Below are 16,579 nucleotides of genomic sequence, written 5' to 3'. Positions count from 1 at the left end.
TAAATTATACATGTTGAGTATTATTTTAGTAGAATAATAATATGTTGTTTCAGTAGTCTAGTAAACATTTTTAAATGATAGCTTATTAGAATGGATAAGGTTAAAGGCAAGATACAAGTTCAACTCAAGTACCAAGAATAAGTATATATGATTCATTTAAATAAGTAAAACATTTTTTGTTTTACTAAGTAACACTTGGTTTGAAGAATATTATAGAACTCGCATCTTTCTTTTTTTAAACATATTAACGTCCGTGGCTGTAAATGTTCAGCTACAAACTTGTCGAGTATATTTATTGTATAGTCCTACTTGCATGTTTTGAAAATTATTGAATGTTTTGTTATAGAAATAGTCAAGTCTTCAATCAGGAAAGATTCAATAAGGGAAAGACATGGTCACGTCTCCTATTTCTACATATTGTAATCTGACACGGTCCACAAGGATGCTGAATGAAAACAGACGCTCTTAACGTAAAAGCTTTGAAAATCCCAAACACAATTATAAGGAGTAGCTAAACTTATTTCACAAAAAGAAACAACAACAAACAGCTTAACGTAAAATACATGACATAACTTACATGTTTTATTGGAACAAATGAAAATATCATACATAGTATTATGTATTTGGATATACGTAACTTCAGCCAAGCATTTTTCTAGATCTACCATTGTAAGCAGAAATGGTTGTGTCAGTGTTTAGTATGAACGCTCCCAGTGCCCAATCTAGTGCAATTCCTTTTTCTCCTGCTTTATTTGCAAACTCAATTCTGCACACAAAACAAACATAGTTTTTGATGATCAAAACCAGAATGATCTAACTGTTCTTGGTTTGTGCAGTAACATATAGTACCTTTCATCATCAAGAGCAAAACCAAGGCTGTCGTGAAGCATTGAGATGATATATGCAGATGAGAAGCAATATCCATCCAAATATTTTTCTTTAGTTGTTGGGTATTTCTCTTTCAACTTCGACCATTCTTCTCCACAGAAACTCTTTCCAGCTTTAATCATTTCAGACAGCCAATCCTTCTCGTCCAACCCAAAGAACTGTTTCAGACAGAAGCATAATGTCTTTATGTTCAAATATATTCTCCACAAATTTTTAGGTGGACCAATATGAATTTAGGGGATAATATCATTACCTTGGAGGTGTGGTAGAAATTTTCTGTAGCTAAGAACTTTCCTTGAAGATCAGGTGTGAATGTTGAACCAATAGAACATTGCTCAAAAGCACAATTCTCTGTACACAACAAAAAAAAACACACCAAAGGTGAATCCATAAGAGATGAAGGAGACAGTTGACACCGAGCGGCAATATGTAGCTATATATATAATGCTCTTACCCTTTCCGTCTTGCAACTTTGCCAATGTAACCGATCGGCATGCTGAGTAATTACCAGCAGCTAGAACTGAGTTGTTGTCGTAAACGTATCCTTTAGGAGTACAAGGATCAGTAACTATTCCATCTTTGTTTGCAGCTGCAAAGGATTATATATTGAAACAATGTATGAGTTTTGAGGGGAAAGAAGCTTACTTAACAAAATCTTCAAGTTATGTACACAACTGATCACTTTTAATGGTTTTATCAACAACTAACCAGAGTTCTGGAGTGATTTCAATATCTCTTCCTGTGCTTCATCCTGAAAAGGCAACAAAACGTAGTAACTTCTTGAAAATTAATAAGCAAAGGATACAAATATTTTTTCTTGTAGGCGACTTATTAAATATTTCAACTACATTTAAAAAAATACATTTAGGAATCTAAATTTTTTTTTTGGATATATGTCTATGTAATTTTTTTCAAAATTTTTTGGAGCCTAAACCCTAAAGTTAATTTTTTATTCGGTTTTATCCAGAACCAGCTTTGCTTAAAGGTAGGCCTTATCAACAAGTTCTGATATTCTCGGCTCTCAGAATTCAGAAGCTACCTGTCCATAGTGGAGGAAGCTGTGACTGTAGATTTTGTAAGAAACACCTCCATAGGATATCGTACGAGAGAACCCAGGAGGTGCAGTCTCACTTGACACAAATGTCACCTAAACAAATGCACAAACAATTATCAACGACCACACATATGGCTGAAGACTCATTAGTACCAAATTTGAGAGAAAGGAGACCAAACCTGAGCAGAAGCCCCACCGAGTTCAACAATCCCCGTTGTATGTAACGGGTCTCCTCCAAGGGAACCAAGTGCATAGTTCGCAACCACCCAAGCATACATCCCTTCATCAAATCCTGCATAACTTTTCCAATATTTATCGATTAACTAAGCTAATATATATAAAAAAAAAACTCAAAACATAGATCCAAACAATCTAACAACAAAACAGTTACACTCTCCTATATTCCAAATACTAACCGGAGATAACCGAAGCCCATTCGTCTTGAAACTTAAACCCAGAAGATCTAAGAACACCTCTCGTAACTTCAAGAATCTCTTCCTGAACACTAACATCAAGCAATCTCATCCCAGCCGTAGCCATCAACCTAATCTCACTCTTCTTCAACATCTCTTTAGGAACTCTCCCTTTAGCGAACTCCACAAGCTCCGCCACGGAGACGCTCGCTCCTTGCGGGTTATCAGCGTACGAAGACAAACCAGGACTCAGCTTCAAGCTAGCGTAGTTCTCCTCACCGAAGTCGAAAACCGGTTTACCGGATTCGAGCCAGTACCGGAACACATGAGCTCGTGACCCGGAGCTCCCGGCGTCGAAGACTACGCTGTAACGGAACGAGCTTCTCAGATTCCATCCGGATAAGAGAATCATGTAGAGAACAAATAGAAACGCCAGCGTGATGGCGATGGAAAGGAAGAGGCCGAGGACTAGCAGGAGAATCGGTTTCGTGGGCTTTGACTCGGACTTAGTGGTGAAAACGTAGGTCGTCGAAGATTTGCGGTGGACAGGTATCATCTGAACCTTGAGAGTATCCTCCTCAATCTCCGGTTTCATTTTTTTGTTTTCGAACCTGAAAACGGTAATGAGATTGTTTTGTGAAAACGTTTAAAGTAGTCGTAACGAAAACTGATGAGATGATAATGAGATCTTAGCGTATGAAAAAAACGTAACGCAATAAGTTCTTTTGTGAATATTACTTTTCTTCGAGTTAGGTTTATAACCTGAGTTAATTATAATTGATGAGAAACCGGAGTTCCAAACCGGAGTTCGAAAACGGCTGTTTGAAGACAGCCGCCGATGAAGCTCGTCTCGTAGCTACTCTCAGTCTACAGTTTTTTTTTGTCGTAGTGGAGAAGAAGTTGGTCACTGGAGCTACTATTTAAAAACTCTCGTAACATTAAAACACGTGATTAAACACCGAACCACATACGTCTTATTCACACGTGGGCCAGATCTATTTCTAATGAACAAATGACTTATTTCCAGTTTGGCTTTATTTACGGAATGAGATACCAATGGACAAACTCTGTTACAGAGGAAATATCTATTACAACTTACAAGATAGGGCATGAATGGACGATATTAGTTATCACGTTTCATTGATTACAATAACACATCAAGATTATTTGTAGACACTTATCTGCAGAGTACTGATTCACCATTTTTCTTGATGTGTTTAATTGTGAATCTGTCCACAGATGTGTTTTTAGTGGGATCTACCTTGAAAGGAAATGAGTTGTCATTTATGTAAAAAATGTTGAAAATTCAAATACATTGAAAAAAACCCCCACTCTGAATCAACTTGGTTTCCAATATTTTAATATGTACCTAACTTAAAAAGAGAACAATGAAGACTTGTAATGTTAAACACGAGTAAACGTGAATACAAATATATGATTATCATTTACTTTTGAAACAATACTTCTTTTTTTAAATTATACAGAGGTATCCTTGCTCCACAGAACTGATCTAGACGCCAACAATACTTTTTCATTGTAACTAATATCTCTACTCAAGAAGAATTTTTCTAGATTTACCACTGTTATCAGAAATGGCTGTTGCAGTGTTTAGTATAAACGCTCCTAATGCCCAATCTAGTGGTATGCCTTTCTCTCCTGCTTCACTTGCAAACTCGACTCTGCAGACAAAAAAAAAAACATAACATAGTTTATTTAACGAACCCCAAAGCCAAAAAGATTGTGCAGTAAGTTTTTTTACCTTTGATCATCAAGAGCAACACCAAGACTATCGTGAAGCATTGAGACAATATATGCTGATGAGAAACAATACCGAAGCAAACTCTCGTCTTTGAATGTTGGATGTTTCACTTTCAACTTCGACCAATCATCTCCACAAAAACTCTCTCCGGCTGAAATCATTGCAGATAGCCAATCTTTTTCTCTCAACGCAAAAAACTGATCCAGTCAAGAAACATACTACCAACGTTAAACAAATCTCCACAAACACAGATAGAATATTGACGTTCAAATTGTATACCTTTGAGGTGTGGAAGAAATTCTCGGTAGCCAAAAAACTTCCTCGAAGATTAGGTGTGAACGTTGATCCAATAGAGCAATGCTTATAATGACATTTCTCTGTACTCAAAAGTAAACTCGTTAGATATAAAGAATACTGACACGAGGAATGATATTCAGCTGTGCCAATAACGCTCTTTACCTTTTCCTTCCTGTAAGATGTTGAATGCAGCTGATCGGCACTTTGAGAAATTACCAGCAGCTTGAAGTGAGTCTGTAAATTTGCTTTCTCCAGGTAAGACTACTCCTTCCCCTGTGGAGTTTTTGTCGGGGATGTATCCTTTTGGAGTACAAGGATCAGTAACTATTCCTTCCCCTGTAGAGTTTGCAGCTGCAAGGATTCAAACACTGTATGAACTTTGAGGGGAAAGATATTTATTTCAATTTGCCTAAACTCAAAGCTGCAATTATTAACTCTACAAAATTTTCAAGTGCAGTGAAGCAGTGATTACTTGACAAAGTTATCAATAACCAACCTAAGTTGTTGAGTGATTCCCATAGTTTCTCATGTGCTGCATCCTACAAGGCAAAACAAGTTATTAGTATCGTCAACATTCAAAAGGGATAAAAACATTTGTTAATGTTGCATGTTCTACAATTTGAGGAAATGTATACTCTTAGATCAACAAGCAACAAATAGGAACACAGTTACATACTGTTCCCAAACACAAAACTCTAAAAAGGATGTAAAGTGCTCAAAAGACAAACGCTCTGCTCTTAGAAGTTACCTGCCCAAGGTTGAGGAAGCTGTGGCTGTAGATTCTGTATGAAACGTTACCATAAGTTATCGTACGCAAGAACTCAGAAGGCACATGCTCACTTGACACAAATGTCACCTAAACGATTGCACAAAACAGTCATCATCCCTTACAATCAACTATCTTACAACACAGTTGTTCTATATTTTAAGTCTAACAAATCTGAAGGGAAGGAGACTAAAACCTGAGTAGAAGCCCCACCAAGTTCAACAATCCCCGTTGTTTGCAACGGATCACCTCCTAGAGAACCAAGTGCATAGTTCGCAACAACCCAAGCATATACACCTTCATCAGATCCTACAAAAAAAAAATAGTCCCAGTATTAGCACTTATTCAAACAAGTCCAATACTAATAACAACAACATGTCAACCAAACACTCGAACAGTGCAGCATTGTCAATGACACTGATCAATCTAGCTCTAATCTTAAGCATCAAAACCAGAACGAGTCAGCTCTGATGGTAAAGGGGTTGCAGCGGTAACTTTCACCACTGGGATCAGTGCTTGGGAGGGACTATTTACAATATCTAGGTTTGCTTCAACACTTTTTATTTTTTTTATTTTTAAATCTTAAGCATCAAAACACTAACCGGAGATAACCGAGGCGGAATCGTCTCGGAACTTAAACCCAGAAGATCTAAGAACTCTTCTAGTAACTTGAAGAATCCGTTCCTGAACACTAACATCAAGCAATCTCATCCCAGCGGTGGCCATCAACCTAATCTCACTCTCCTTCAACACTCTCTTCGGAACTCTACCTTTCGCGAACTCCACAAGCTCCGCCACCGAAACGCTCGCTCCCTCCGGATCACCAGCGTAAGAAGACAAACCAGGACTCAGCTTCATACTAGCGTAGCCGTCATCTCCGCTGAAATCGAAAACCGGGTTTCCGGATTCAATCCGGTACCCGAACACGTGAACTCGGGTCCCCGAGCTCCCGCCGTCGATCACGACGCTGTAACGAAGCGAAACTCTCCGATTCCTCCCGGAGAGTAGAAATGTATAGCAAACGAAGAATATAATTAAAGCGATAGCGGCGGAACCGACGATTATGAGGATAATCGATTTCTTCGGTTTACACTTGGGTTTGGCGAGCGATGATCGTTGGCCAGGTTGAGTATGAAGGTGGAGAGGATCCATATCGGATTTGTGTTTCAACCTGGAACGAGCATGAGATCGTTGCATCAAGGTTTACGGAACCGCCACGAGATCGGACGATTAATCATGAGATCTGGACGTGATGATTGACGAAAGATCCAAGAAGTTTGGAAGAAACACACACGATAGCGATTTTTAGTTAGTTTCCTGTGGATTTTCGAAGATTTTTTTTTAATTATTATTGTGGATTCGAGTTTGGCAATCGGAGATCGATAGGGCCGTCGAAGATCGCCGCCGATGCCCTTCGTCTCCGTTTTCGAACTGGAGAGAAGAAAAATTGGTCAGTGGGGCGCCTTTTTTTAATGAAAATTTACACTTTGGGATTAGGTGAGCGGTGAGCCTTTAGAAAATTCATTACACCTTTTTTATCACCCAATCAGCTTTTTTCTTACTTAGAACTAGAATAAGATTTGACTTTCTTAATTTAAGATTTACAATTGATTAAAAACCACTAAACAAAATTATATACAAATAAATATTTTCACCCCAAATATGAAAATTATTCAAAGAACATAAATTATAGATATAAAAGTTTTATTCCAAGAAGTAGATTTTTTTATGAAAGATGATTATGTGTCGTCATGTTTTAAATTGTTGTCTTAAATGTATTTGAGTCTGTCTCCCTAACAAGGAGAAAGCTTAATGAAAGGATAACATACTTGTTAATATCAAGTTCTGAAACATAACTTAATCAAGAAGGATTCAATTTCCTCACACATTGGAAATTAGAGAAAACATCACACACTCTCTCTTTCATTAAAATATAGAAACAGGCAGAAGCGTTGAAAACTACATGTTTGAGGAACAAAATCATCCCAACACTTTAATCACAATCAATAAGTAGGAGACGTAAGAGACAAAGAATCATAGAATAGATTAGTTGAAGATCTTCAAATTGGAGTAAAGCCATATAGGATGAGCACGTTCAGTATATTTATAAAATGTTTTTCACCAAAACCTTCCAGTATCCAATATATTTTCCCTCCCTCATGAGTCATGCAAGATAAATGTATGGTTCACTTTTAAGTAGACAATGTGAAGTTTTACTAAAATAACAGTTTCATTTTTTAACCAACTAGATATGTGATTTCGAAGTTGTTTCACATGGTGTAAGTTTCTTTTTTTTCGAGAAATATTTATATATATAAATCAAACCCGAAACGGACATCCAATGTCGACATACAAACCAGATTCAACCAAAATAATTTAGACCACATGTTTACAAACTAGTTTCGCATCAACCACCTGTTCCGCTAGTTTACTCAAAATTTTCTAGACTACCAAGTATATCGTTCACGACCTTCGAATCAATATGACCGTCGATAAACTTACATCGTTCATGTAAGTTTGTGACGCTCAATATATATATATATATATATTATTTTTTGACTAAAGATCTAAATTCAATATACTAAAGATTTACATTCAATATATATCTTGCCAAATTTTATGATTATTTAAGCATATTAGAAATATCCCTAAGAAATATTTTAAGTTTAATACTATTGTTTACTCTTCAATTGGATCGACTTCCAACATGGACAAGTACCACTATCATTTACTACACTAAAAAACAATGACCGGAATCATCGGTAAACACTTATCAACTGGAAGTGGGTTGGTAGTGGTTTGATCTCATTATAATTCCTCGTGCATTTTGATAAACTTTATATGTTCGGCATGTTGCTTTCTTTTCTTTAAGGGTTTTAATATATACTATTCCTAACTCGAAGGCATAAGACAAAAGTAGTTGTATGACATGTTTAACGCTGATCGTGGCCAGATCCTCAGTTACTAATTAATTATGATCAATACTTTTGAGTCTTTGACCCTTTCTTACAAAGCATTCATTAGCGAATTATTAAATGTTAGTATGTACTCCCTACATTTCGAATTAGATTTCGTTTTAGAGCAAAATTTTCATTTTAAAATTAGTGTCGTTTTATGATTTCAATGCAAAATTTATTGACTTTTTATTCTAATCTATTTTTCTATTGGTTGAAATCTGGTTAGGTATATTGATAATGATGTTTTTATATAGTAAATAGATAAATTTAAATATTTTATTAATCTGTGTGTCAAAGTCTAGAACAACAAGTAAAATGAAACGGAGGGAGTACATTAGTAGCTAGATATATATACCTGTGAATTGTTTGAACTTGGTTCGCATGTACTTGATTATTGTTCCTTCTCAAAAGATTTCATTAAGTAGCATATTAGAAATGAATTTTGTTATAATATTGTACACATTGTTAAATATATAAATAGCAGCAATTGCATGCATAATGAAAGGGATACATGTTAGTTTTAAATAGCTCGTTCCTAATTTATACCAAGAGCTAGATATAGTATGTTACAAACCTAAATATTTTTGCATTCTTTTTCAAAAATAATAAGATGATTAAAGAGAGAACGTCGTGCGAGAATTTTAACACCTAATTAATGAAAATGTATTAAGGAGAAGCTATTTGTCTTTATAAATTTGATGCCAAAATGTTTCATGTGTGCATTACAAAAATGAAGAGTACGTAAAATGGGAGTATAAAGTTGGTTTACCCTCAGGTTTCTAATGTTTTCATGTTACCTCCTCAAGCTGCAGACTTTGATTTCTTCTACTTAGCTCTTCTTCATCAGATACGTATACTCTGCTTTATCTCAAGTTCATCATTGTTTTTTACAAATATGTACCCCATGAAATTCTAATTTTGATGTTAATATAAGTCAGAAATAAACAGCCAAAATTAATTTGTTTTGAAAACATTTGCGTACAAAGCCTAGTTGCAAACCTGCGGCAGATTTTGGTATTCAAGATCTTTGGCCTAATTACAATGATGGTTCGCATCCATCAAACTGCGATCCCGACAGTGAATTTGATCGATCTAAGGTACATGTAATAGTAATAATACTATGTGATTGTGTAAATATTCCTTTTTTTCTTTCAGTTTATTTTGTTTTTGTATATATCAAATTCATATTTGAATGTATAGATATCGGATATTGTTAGTTTGCAAACGAAGTGGCTAAAACACTATCGTGTCCGAGCAACGATGGTTTCAAGTTTTGGAAACACGAGTGGAAAAACACGGCACGTGTTCCGAGTCCACAATGGATCTACATGACTACTTTGAGAATACTCTTTAACTTAGAGATAAGGCCAATCTTGTTCACATCCTCGCAAACTCTGGTATACATATACACACTAATATTTAATCTAAAAGTCACTATATCTAATCAATGTATTAATTTACGTATGCTTAATTAAACTCTACATATATTTTTCCTTCTTTTCTGAATGTGGTGTAACTATAGGAATCATACCAGACGACGGATTATATGATCTTCGAGAGATTAAAGATGCCATTGGGTTTACTCCAGGCATCGAATGTAACAAAGATCCGGAGCTTAACGATCAAGTTCACCAGATCTGCCTTTGCATCATACATCAGGAACTGAGTTTATTGAATGTCCAGTTTTACCTAGAGAAAGATGTCATCCTCGACTCCACTTTGCTAAGTTTCAGTTATGACTATATTTGAGTGATTTGTTGTATTCTTTTCTAATTTATCTTCTCTTTCCAGACTCCAAATTTCATGTGGAGAGTACAATGGACTAATGTTTTACATGCTTAAAATTTGATAGGATGAGCTATGATATAATAATGGTATTCCTATAAATTACGGAATTATATTCTAAAGCAATATATGTTTCATGAAACTTCAGCCCTAGTTCAGATTACAGAACAAGTTTTAGTGGCGCCACAAAAAGGAGCTACCTCCTGAACCGGTCTCGGTAGTTTTATAAACTTGTAAGTGTTGAAAGTTAATGAGATGATCCGGATGTTTTGGTATTATAATCCTTTTGGCAGTTACCTTCTTCCTGCTCCTCCAATTTCAGGCATTCGGACTCTCCACTTGGGAATTGCCTCTTGCTTCAGTGCCAAACGGTTTAAAGGACGTATCTGAGAAAAGGGTCCAAAATTGTGAAGGAACACAAAGGACGATCACATGGAAGAAGAATAGAGTAAGAAGAACGATACCACTTTCTCACTATTCGAATTGGAAAGAGGGCACAAGGTTTTAGACGAGTTCCAAGACACTGAACTGAAGTGAAGAGATAAAAGTCAATGCAACCATGCAAGATAGTAAGATACCATTCGAGATGTATCAAAAGTCAAACAGCTCTGCAGAGATATGAAACTTTTTTTAATGAAACTTCAGTATATTAAACGCTTATAGAAAATGGAATATTGGGAAATTTAAGGGCAAAATTTTAAAATAGCACTTTTTAAAATAATCCAAAAATACCTAATACTACATCCGTTTCTTAAATATGGATGTTCTGGTATTTTCACACATATTAAAAAAACACATTAATCATACATCATTTTTGAAATTATTAAATTATAATGTTTTTAACCAATAGTCTAATAAATTCAATTAATTTTATTAAAATTTACAATTTTTTGTATAGAAAACATAAGAAAATCTATCTTTGTGAAACAATTTTTTTTTCCTAAAACTTCTATCTTAGTAGAACGGAGGAGGGAGTACTATATTATTTCTTTCAAAATAAAAACTAATTTGATTTAAGAAAAAGCTAAGTCACTTTAATTTTATTACATTTTCACTTTTAAATTAACAAAGCCACAAACACAAATAATTAAAACTCTAAATCCAAATATAAATTTTTTTGGTAAATGTTATTATTTTTTAATTATACATTACCTTTGTCATAAGATATGATTTAGTGATATGGAAAATTATTTCTGTAAGTTTAATTGTATTCCCAGCGAATTTATATTGACCAAACTTACAACGTAGATGAGAGCGGTAGTAAAAATATCTAGTCTTTGGCTGTAACTGGTAGATCAAAAAAAGAATACAAGGAATAAAGAGAAATGAAATAAGATGAATGAAACGTAGTACAAAAATGGAATGGATTCATTTCATTTATTCTTTATCAAAATTGTTTTAGAATGTTTTGCTTTGTATTTTGGTTAAAAAATTTTCGGAATTGATGGACATGTTAAATGATAAAAACAATTATGGAATTGATCATTCCATTACAAAAGTAGTAAATCTAGTTGCAGCCTTTGTTTTGTGTCCCTGTAATGAAAGAGGATAAGATTTGGGATAACGAAAAAAATATTAAATATTTAAACACTGATTGATTGAACAAAAGCGGTTTCTAGATTCTTCTGTAACCTTCGTGTATTTCCTTTTTACCAGCTTCCTCGTGAACACGGTAAAACCTTTCGCTAACATATATAAATCTCTAAGCCGTTATTCACCGATTTGTATCTAATTCTTTCAGCTTCCTTCTCCTTCTCGCCTTCTTCTCAGTTTCCTCTCTCGAGAAAGATCCTTCGTTTCACTCTCACGATCTTTGTTTAGGTGTTTACGTGATGTCTTCTGAGGCGGGCTTTGCAGAGTTTTCGGCTTTGTTCGAGAGGATGATCCCACGAGGCGAAGGTCTCTCTCGATTCTTACCTCTGATCTTAGCTCTAGCCGGCGAAGCCGACGAGGATACCGATCAGACGACCGGACACAGAGAGATCGTCATCGATCAGGTGAACAGAAGAGTGGTGATGTACAGATCGGCTTTGGGGGAGTTCTTGAACGGCGACTTTTCAGAGAAACAAGGGAGGTCGCCGGCGTCGAAATCGTCGGTGGAGAACTTGCCACGTGTCGTGATCGGGAAAGATGAGGAGAAAAGAGGCTCGTGTCCGATCTGCCTCGACGAGTGGTCGGAAGGTGACGTGGCGGCGGAGATGCCGTGTAAGCACAGGTTCCACTCGAAGTGCGTGGAGGAGTGGCTGGGGAGACACGCCACGTGTCCGCTATGTAGGTACGAGATGCCTGTTGAAGAAGTGGAGGAAGAGAAGAAAGTAGGGGTTTGAATTGGGTTCTCTGTTGGCGCCGGCGAAAGGAGAAACGGAGAAGAAGACGGAGGAGGAAGAAGCGAGGGTGGCTCGAACACTCGAGATGAAACAGAGGCTTAGGTTTCAGTTTTAGAAAGGAACTTGTGTATATTCTTTTGGTTTTTTTTTTCCTATGTCGTTTCCAATTTCAATAAAAGATTGGTTGATGAACTTGAATACCATATGATTCGTTTCATTGCGACAAACAAACAAAACAAAACAGAGATTGCATTCAATGTATAGGCTAAGGTGTTGGTTGCTTTCTGTAAGTTGTAAGAAGATTTTTTTTTTTTGATCAAAATTGTAAGAAGATGAGAATCTTAAAACCGTAGCTGTAGGCTTTGTTCCTTGTGATTCTTCTTCAAACGTTGAGCTATCCACAGCTCTTAACTGCTTCACGCCATTCACTTTATAATCCTCATCCAAGACAGATCCCACAACGCAGCCCCCATAACAATGATTATAAGTTCTTACGTTGAATTTACAGAAGCTTTTCTATCAGCAGCCATAAGCTTTTCCCGAATCTCTAACCCTAGGAAAAAGCTTGACATCGCAACGTGTTGAACCATCTCTATAAGCATGTGTCAAGGTCTCTCCCTTTGGATTTAGGGAACACTGAGATCCTTGTTGTGGTACTGTTAGTTGGAATAACATAACAGTACTTTTAGTTTCCTCAATATAACAGTAATCTAAATCACTATTTTGTCTATCTAGCTCCATTTTCACATTTATTTTCGTTTTTCCAATAATTGATTTTGAACAGCTATTTTTATCATATCTTGATTGTAGTATAGTGTTTACAAAAGAGAGATATTTTTACGATATTAGAGAAAAAACTATCAAGTTTATGCAAGTCATAAAATAACATTTTCATTCATGAAATCAGTTACTTTGTTTATGGTAATTTTAATCTTCATCAGTTATTTATCTAAATTTATTTAGCTACAATTGTTGACAAAAATAAATAAAAAAAAAATCGCTACAATTTTTAACAATCTCTTGCGGTCGGTATACACAACAATAGAGTTGGAAGCTGGTCCGGAAAGAAGAGGAGTGTGCGATTTTACCGGTCAATTCCTCGGAAAATGTGGCAATGGCGAACCCAATATGTGCGTAAAGGCCACGCAAAAAGAAAGAAGCAGAAGAACACATATGCACATGTCGATATGATTGCTAGGAAACTGTAACCACCACACTCGAGTTTACCCCAGCTGTCTAAATATATTGGTTTGGCAAAAGCCTACACAGCTGTGCACATAAACCGTACTAAAGAAACTTAACGATTGGATAATAAACCGGTTAATTAAGATGGTCGCCACTCGCCAGCAAGTAAATGATTACAAGACGCAAAAAAAAAGACAATAAAAGTTCTAAACAAATTTGCTTACAGTTATCCAAAATGAATACTTTACAGTCCTTTGGTGACACTTGTCAAAAGTTTAAAATAAGTAGGTCAAAGAATCAACCTTTTGATTTCTCTGCTTCTATTTCCAGCTACCATTAAACCTTCTCTTTCCCTCTAGAATGCAGAAACGAGACTTGATTAGTAAAATGTTCCACAAATGAGCTACTTTCTCTTCATTTTTCTCGGAGAATATTTGCTTGAGCTTCCTCTCAACGAGAGGTTTTTCCTCATCCTGTTCCTGTTTATCATTATCATGGTGTTTCTCGGCGGCAAATTAACAGCACTTTCAACACAGTCCCCAACCTGAGCACAGCCCCACTGTCTTGTAGATGATGGCCCATCTTCACAAAACGGTTTAAGCTTAAAGACAACGTTGTGTGATCTGGACTGCTCTCCTCCTGATTGATACATGCTGGACAAGGTGGGTCATTGCGGTGAGCCTTTGGTCAAGACATTCAGCGTGAAAGACGTGTTGACACGGAAGCACTCCTGCGACGGGCATGTCTCGGTTTCTGTGAGATGTATCTGTTACACAAACCGCATCTAAATGTACTCGAAGCTGCTCGTTGTGATTTGGTAGAGTTATGATTATCCCAATCAAGAACAACATCCATAGAATCAATGCTGCTTGTTCTCCCGCTGCTCCAACTGCAAGCATCCGCAGAGTCAGATGTCACATCTCTAGCATTACCAGAATGTATAGGATGAACCGGTTTAGACATGAAAAATCGCCGGTTTGAGAAGTTGCGGTTAGGTTCAGAGTCACCAATGTCAGAACAAGACGGTAGTTGCTTAAGAGCTTGATCTGCAGAGATGAATTAGAAGCACAAATGTTAAAACACAAAAAGATACACAGAGTGTGAGTTTTAGTGAAACAAAAACGAACCTCTTCTTGTAGCAGACTCAAAATCATTCCAATGAAGAGTCTGAGAAAGGTTGGGACTAGGAAGAAGATTAGCGTTTGATGATGTGGAAGAAGAACCATATAAGCTAATACCATCGGGGACATCCCATCTCGAAGAAGGTGGAGAGAAACTTGTATTAGTCGTCCAATAAGGCTCATGAGTGCCAAACGAAAAGTCACGACTTGCAGAAGAATCTGACCTATCTGATTTCGCAGCCACACAACAGAGCGAACCCATCTTAACCAAACGCCTCTAACTCCATAAACTAAGAGACTGTTTTATGCTGACTCAGATTTTGGTTTCTTGTCCTTTAGCTTAGCACAGCTCTGAAATCAAATAGCACCAAAAGTTTCAAACTTTCAATCATCAAAACAAACACTAACAGTAGTGAATAAATCTACCCAACGAAGTACTCTCTCAATCATCCTAGGACTAGTAAAGATCTGGTCTTTAGTATTCGAGTGACAGTACAATCCGTAAGAAGATTTGAGTGAAGTAAATAAAAGGGCTTACTACTGCTTCGTAACTCGGAGAGACATATCTGGAAAGAAGACCACTGTTGTCGGAAGTAAATGAGCCTACTTGCCGCGAGTTCCATCGAAAAAACCCTGATTCTTGGAAAGGCTGAGATTTTTGATACCGAAGAATTTAATAAATATTTATAATTTAATTTATTTTTTATTTTATTATATATTTTTTAATACTTTTTAGAAATTTAATCAATTCAAATATTTTCAATTAATGTTCTTCAAAATTATAAAAAAAATATTTTAACAATATAAAAAACCTATCTTTGCGAAACAAAAAAAAAATCAAAAAAATTTTATTTTTAAAAACGAGAAAAATATTTAAATTCAATTATGAAGCAAATGTTAAATGAAATAAAAGTTTCTCAACTATATATAGCAAATCAGTAATTAATGCGATTCAAAAGTTGAATGCATTTTGGTTGACATAGGAAAATTCTGAATGTATTTAATAATTTTTGGAGGAAAAAATGAATTCCTTGAGTTTTAGTCAAGGAAAAATTAATATTTCTTCTACATTTAAATACGCATATGGTATTGACATAACATATTCATATAATTATCGAGGGACATGCATAACATAGTCAATTTTCTGACTGGAATTAATGAAATAAGGATTAGAGAGATTCACAGTTGCAGCTTGTTTGATTCTCTTTGACTAAAAAAAATTTCGGTAAATTAGGCCTAACTTTAGTCTCTCGATATTTTGAACAGCCACTTTTACATTATTTCTCAGCCGATTATATATTTTGAAGACATTTGGACGAGACTACCTATATGTAATATGTGTAATGTTTATGTTCTGTAACTGCATTACTATAATCTTTTAAAATTTTATAGAAGCTTTCGTATAACAACATACACTTTATAAGTTTTTTTTTTTTTTGAGAAAGGGTTTACACTTTATAAGTTTATAAGATGTTTTAAAAAAACTTATAAGTTGATATTTAAAAAAAAAAGATTCAAAATTTAAGGAATTATTTAGATGGTTTCAAGAAAATATTTAAGTGTTAAGGAGACTAAAAAAGCCGTCAACTTGATGAATACTAAGGAATGTGTTATAAAAGTAATTGAAAAATCTATCATTATTCATAATATAGATGTTCTTTATATAGGAAATTACACCGTAAAGATTACAAATCATAATCTCTTGGTTATGAGCAATCCACAATCTGCTGTACTTTCAGCTCAATACCCTCTACTTTCATTATCCAGTAGACCATATAAATATGCAGTCACTACATCAACTTGCCGCAAGTCTAATTTTCTCTCTTATATAGCCAGACTTATGAGAAATCTAAAAGTAGTTGCATCCACCACATAGGAGTATGTCTCCTCATAATCTATTACTGGTCTTTGTGAGAATCCTTGTGCAACATCAGCTTTATATGTCACGATTTCTATTCCTCACAAGATTCATTTATATCCATTGGTTTTAACATCATATGGCGTCTTAATCATATGGCCAAATACAC

At 35.5% G+C, this 16,579-nt stretch overlaps 3 protein-coding genes and 2 pseudogenes across 5 annotated transcripts; 2 read left to right on the top strand and 3 right to left on the bottom strand.

Annotated features, from left to right (window-relative positions):
• Positions 1–446: 446 nt before the first annotated feature.
• On the bottom strand, positions 447–3,272 carry LOC106295086 (probable apyrase 5). Its single transcript, XM_013730865.1, has 9 exons — positions 3,118–3,272; positions 2,359–2,966; positions 2,122–2,234; positions 1,928–2,035; positions 1,597–1,639; positions 1,343–1,477; positions 1,142–1,239; positions 850–1,046; positions 447–766 (listed from the first exon to the last, which is right to left on the bottom strand). Exons 2-9 carry the CDS (start codon positions 2,948–2,950, stop codon positions 640–642), a joined length of 1,413 nt encoding a protein of 470 aa, XP_013586319.1. The 5' UTR covers positions 2,951–2,966; positions 3,118–3,272; the 3' UTR covers positions 447–639.
• Positions 3,273–3,698: 426 nt separating this feature from the next.
• LOC106295085 (probable apyrase 4) lies at positions 3,699–6,668 on the bottom strand. 3 transcript variants are annotated; one of them, XM_013730863.1, is made up of 9 exons: positions 5,780–6,668; positions 5,374–5,486; positions 5,160–5,267; positions 4,884–4,950; positions 4,574–4,762; positions 4,394–4,491; positions 4,115–4,311; positions 3,883–4,034; positions 3,699–3,818 (listed from the first exon to the last, which is right to left on the bottom strand). In XM_013730863.1, exons 1-8 carry the CDS (start codon positions 6,372–6,374, stop codon positions 3,905–3,907), a joined length of 1,497 nt encoding a protein of 498 aa, XP_013586317.1. In that variant the 5' UTR covers positions 6,375–6,668; the 3' UTR covers positions 3,699–3,818; positions 3,883–3,904. The 3 variants fall into 3 exon arrangements, with proteins under 3 accessions (XP_013586317.1, XP_013586316.1, XP_013586318.1); XM_013730862.1 differs by having other exon boundaries at positions 3,699–4,034; XM_013730864.1 differs by having other exon boundaries at positions 3,699–4,034; positions 4,908–4,950; positions 5,780–6,667.
• A 1,255-nt stretch (positions 6,669–7,923) lies between these two features.
• LOC106344367 lies at positions 7,924–9,873 on the top strand (annotated as a pseudogene).
• Positions 9,874–11,632: 1,759 nt separating this feature from the next.
• Positions 11,633–12,449, top strand: LOC106344023 (E3 ubiquitin-protein ligase RNF181-like). Its single transcript, XM_013783395.1, has 2 exons — positions 11,633–12,301; positions 12,343–12,449. Exon 1 carries the CDS (start codon positions 11,752–11,754, stop codon positions 12,244–12,246), a length of 495 nt encoding a protein of 164 aa, XP_013638849.1. The 5' UTR covers positions 11,633–11,751; the 3' UTR covers positions 12,247–12,301; positions 12,343–12,449.
• Positions 12,450–13,550: 1,101 nt separating this feature from the next.
• LOC106293248 lies at positions 13,551–15,207 on the bottom strand (annotated as a pseudogene).
• Between the last annotated feature and the right edge of the window lie 1,372 nt (positions 15,208–16,579).

The sequence above is a fragment of the Brassica oleracea genome, chromosome C5 (genome assembly GCF_000695525.1).
Source record: "Brassica oleracea var. oleracea cultivar TO1000 chromosome C5, BOL, whole genome shotgun sequence".
NCBI lineage: Eukaryota > Viridiplantae > Streptophyta > Magnoliopsida > Brassicales > Brassicaceae > Brassica > Brassica oleracea.
Note: the sequence above shows the minus strand (reverse complement) of the source record. Positions and strands in the feature narration are given on the sequence as shown.

Excerpts from the sequence above, each read along its gene's own strand:
- LOC106295085 (XM_013730862.1), bottom strand. The coding sequence starts at position 6,374 with ATGCAACGATCTCATGCTCGTTCCAGGTTGAAACACAAATCCGATATG. Across the intron at positions 4,763-4,883 it reads GTTATTGATAACTTTGTCAA|CTGCAAACTCTACAGGGGAA; the intron begins GTAATCACTGCT and ends GAATCCTTGCAG. Across the intron at positions 4,312-4,393 it reads ATTTCTTCCACACCTCAAAG|TTTTTTGCGTTGAGAGAAAA; the intron begins GTATACAATTTG and ends TGACTGGATCAG.
- LOC106295086 (XM_013730865.1), bottom strand. The coding sequence starts at position 2,950 with ATGAAACCGGAGATTGAGGAGGATACTCTCAAGGTTCAGATGATACCT. Across the intron at positions 2,036-2,121 it reads TCGGTGGGGCTTCTGCTCAG|GTGACATTTGTGTCAAGTGA; the intron begins GTTTGGTCTCCT and ends GCATTTGTTTAG. Across the intron at positions 1,240-1,342 it reads AAAGTTGCAAGACGGAAAGG|AGAATTGTGCTTTTGAGCAA; the intron begins GTAAGAGCATTA and ends TGTTGTGTACAG.
- LOC106344023 (XM_013783395.1), top strand. The coding sequence starts at position 11,752 with ATGTCTTCTGAGGCGGGCTTTGCAGAGTTTTCGGCTTTGTTCGAGAGG.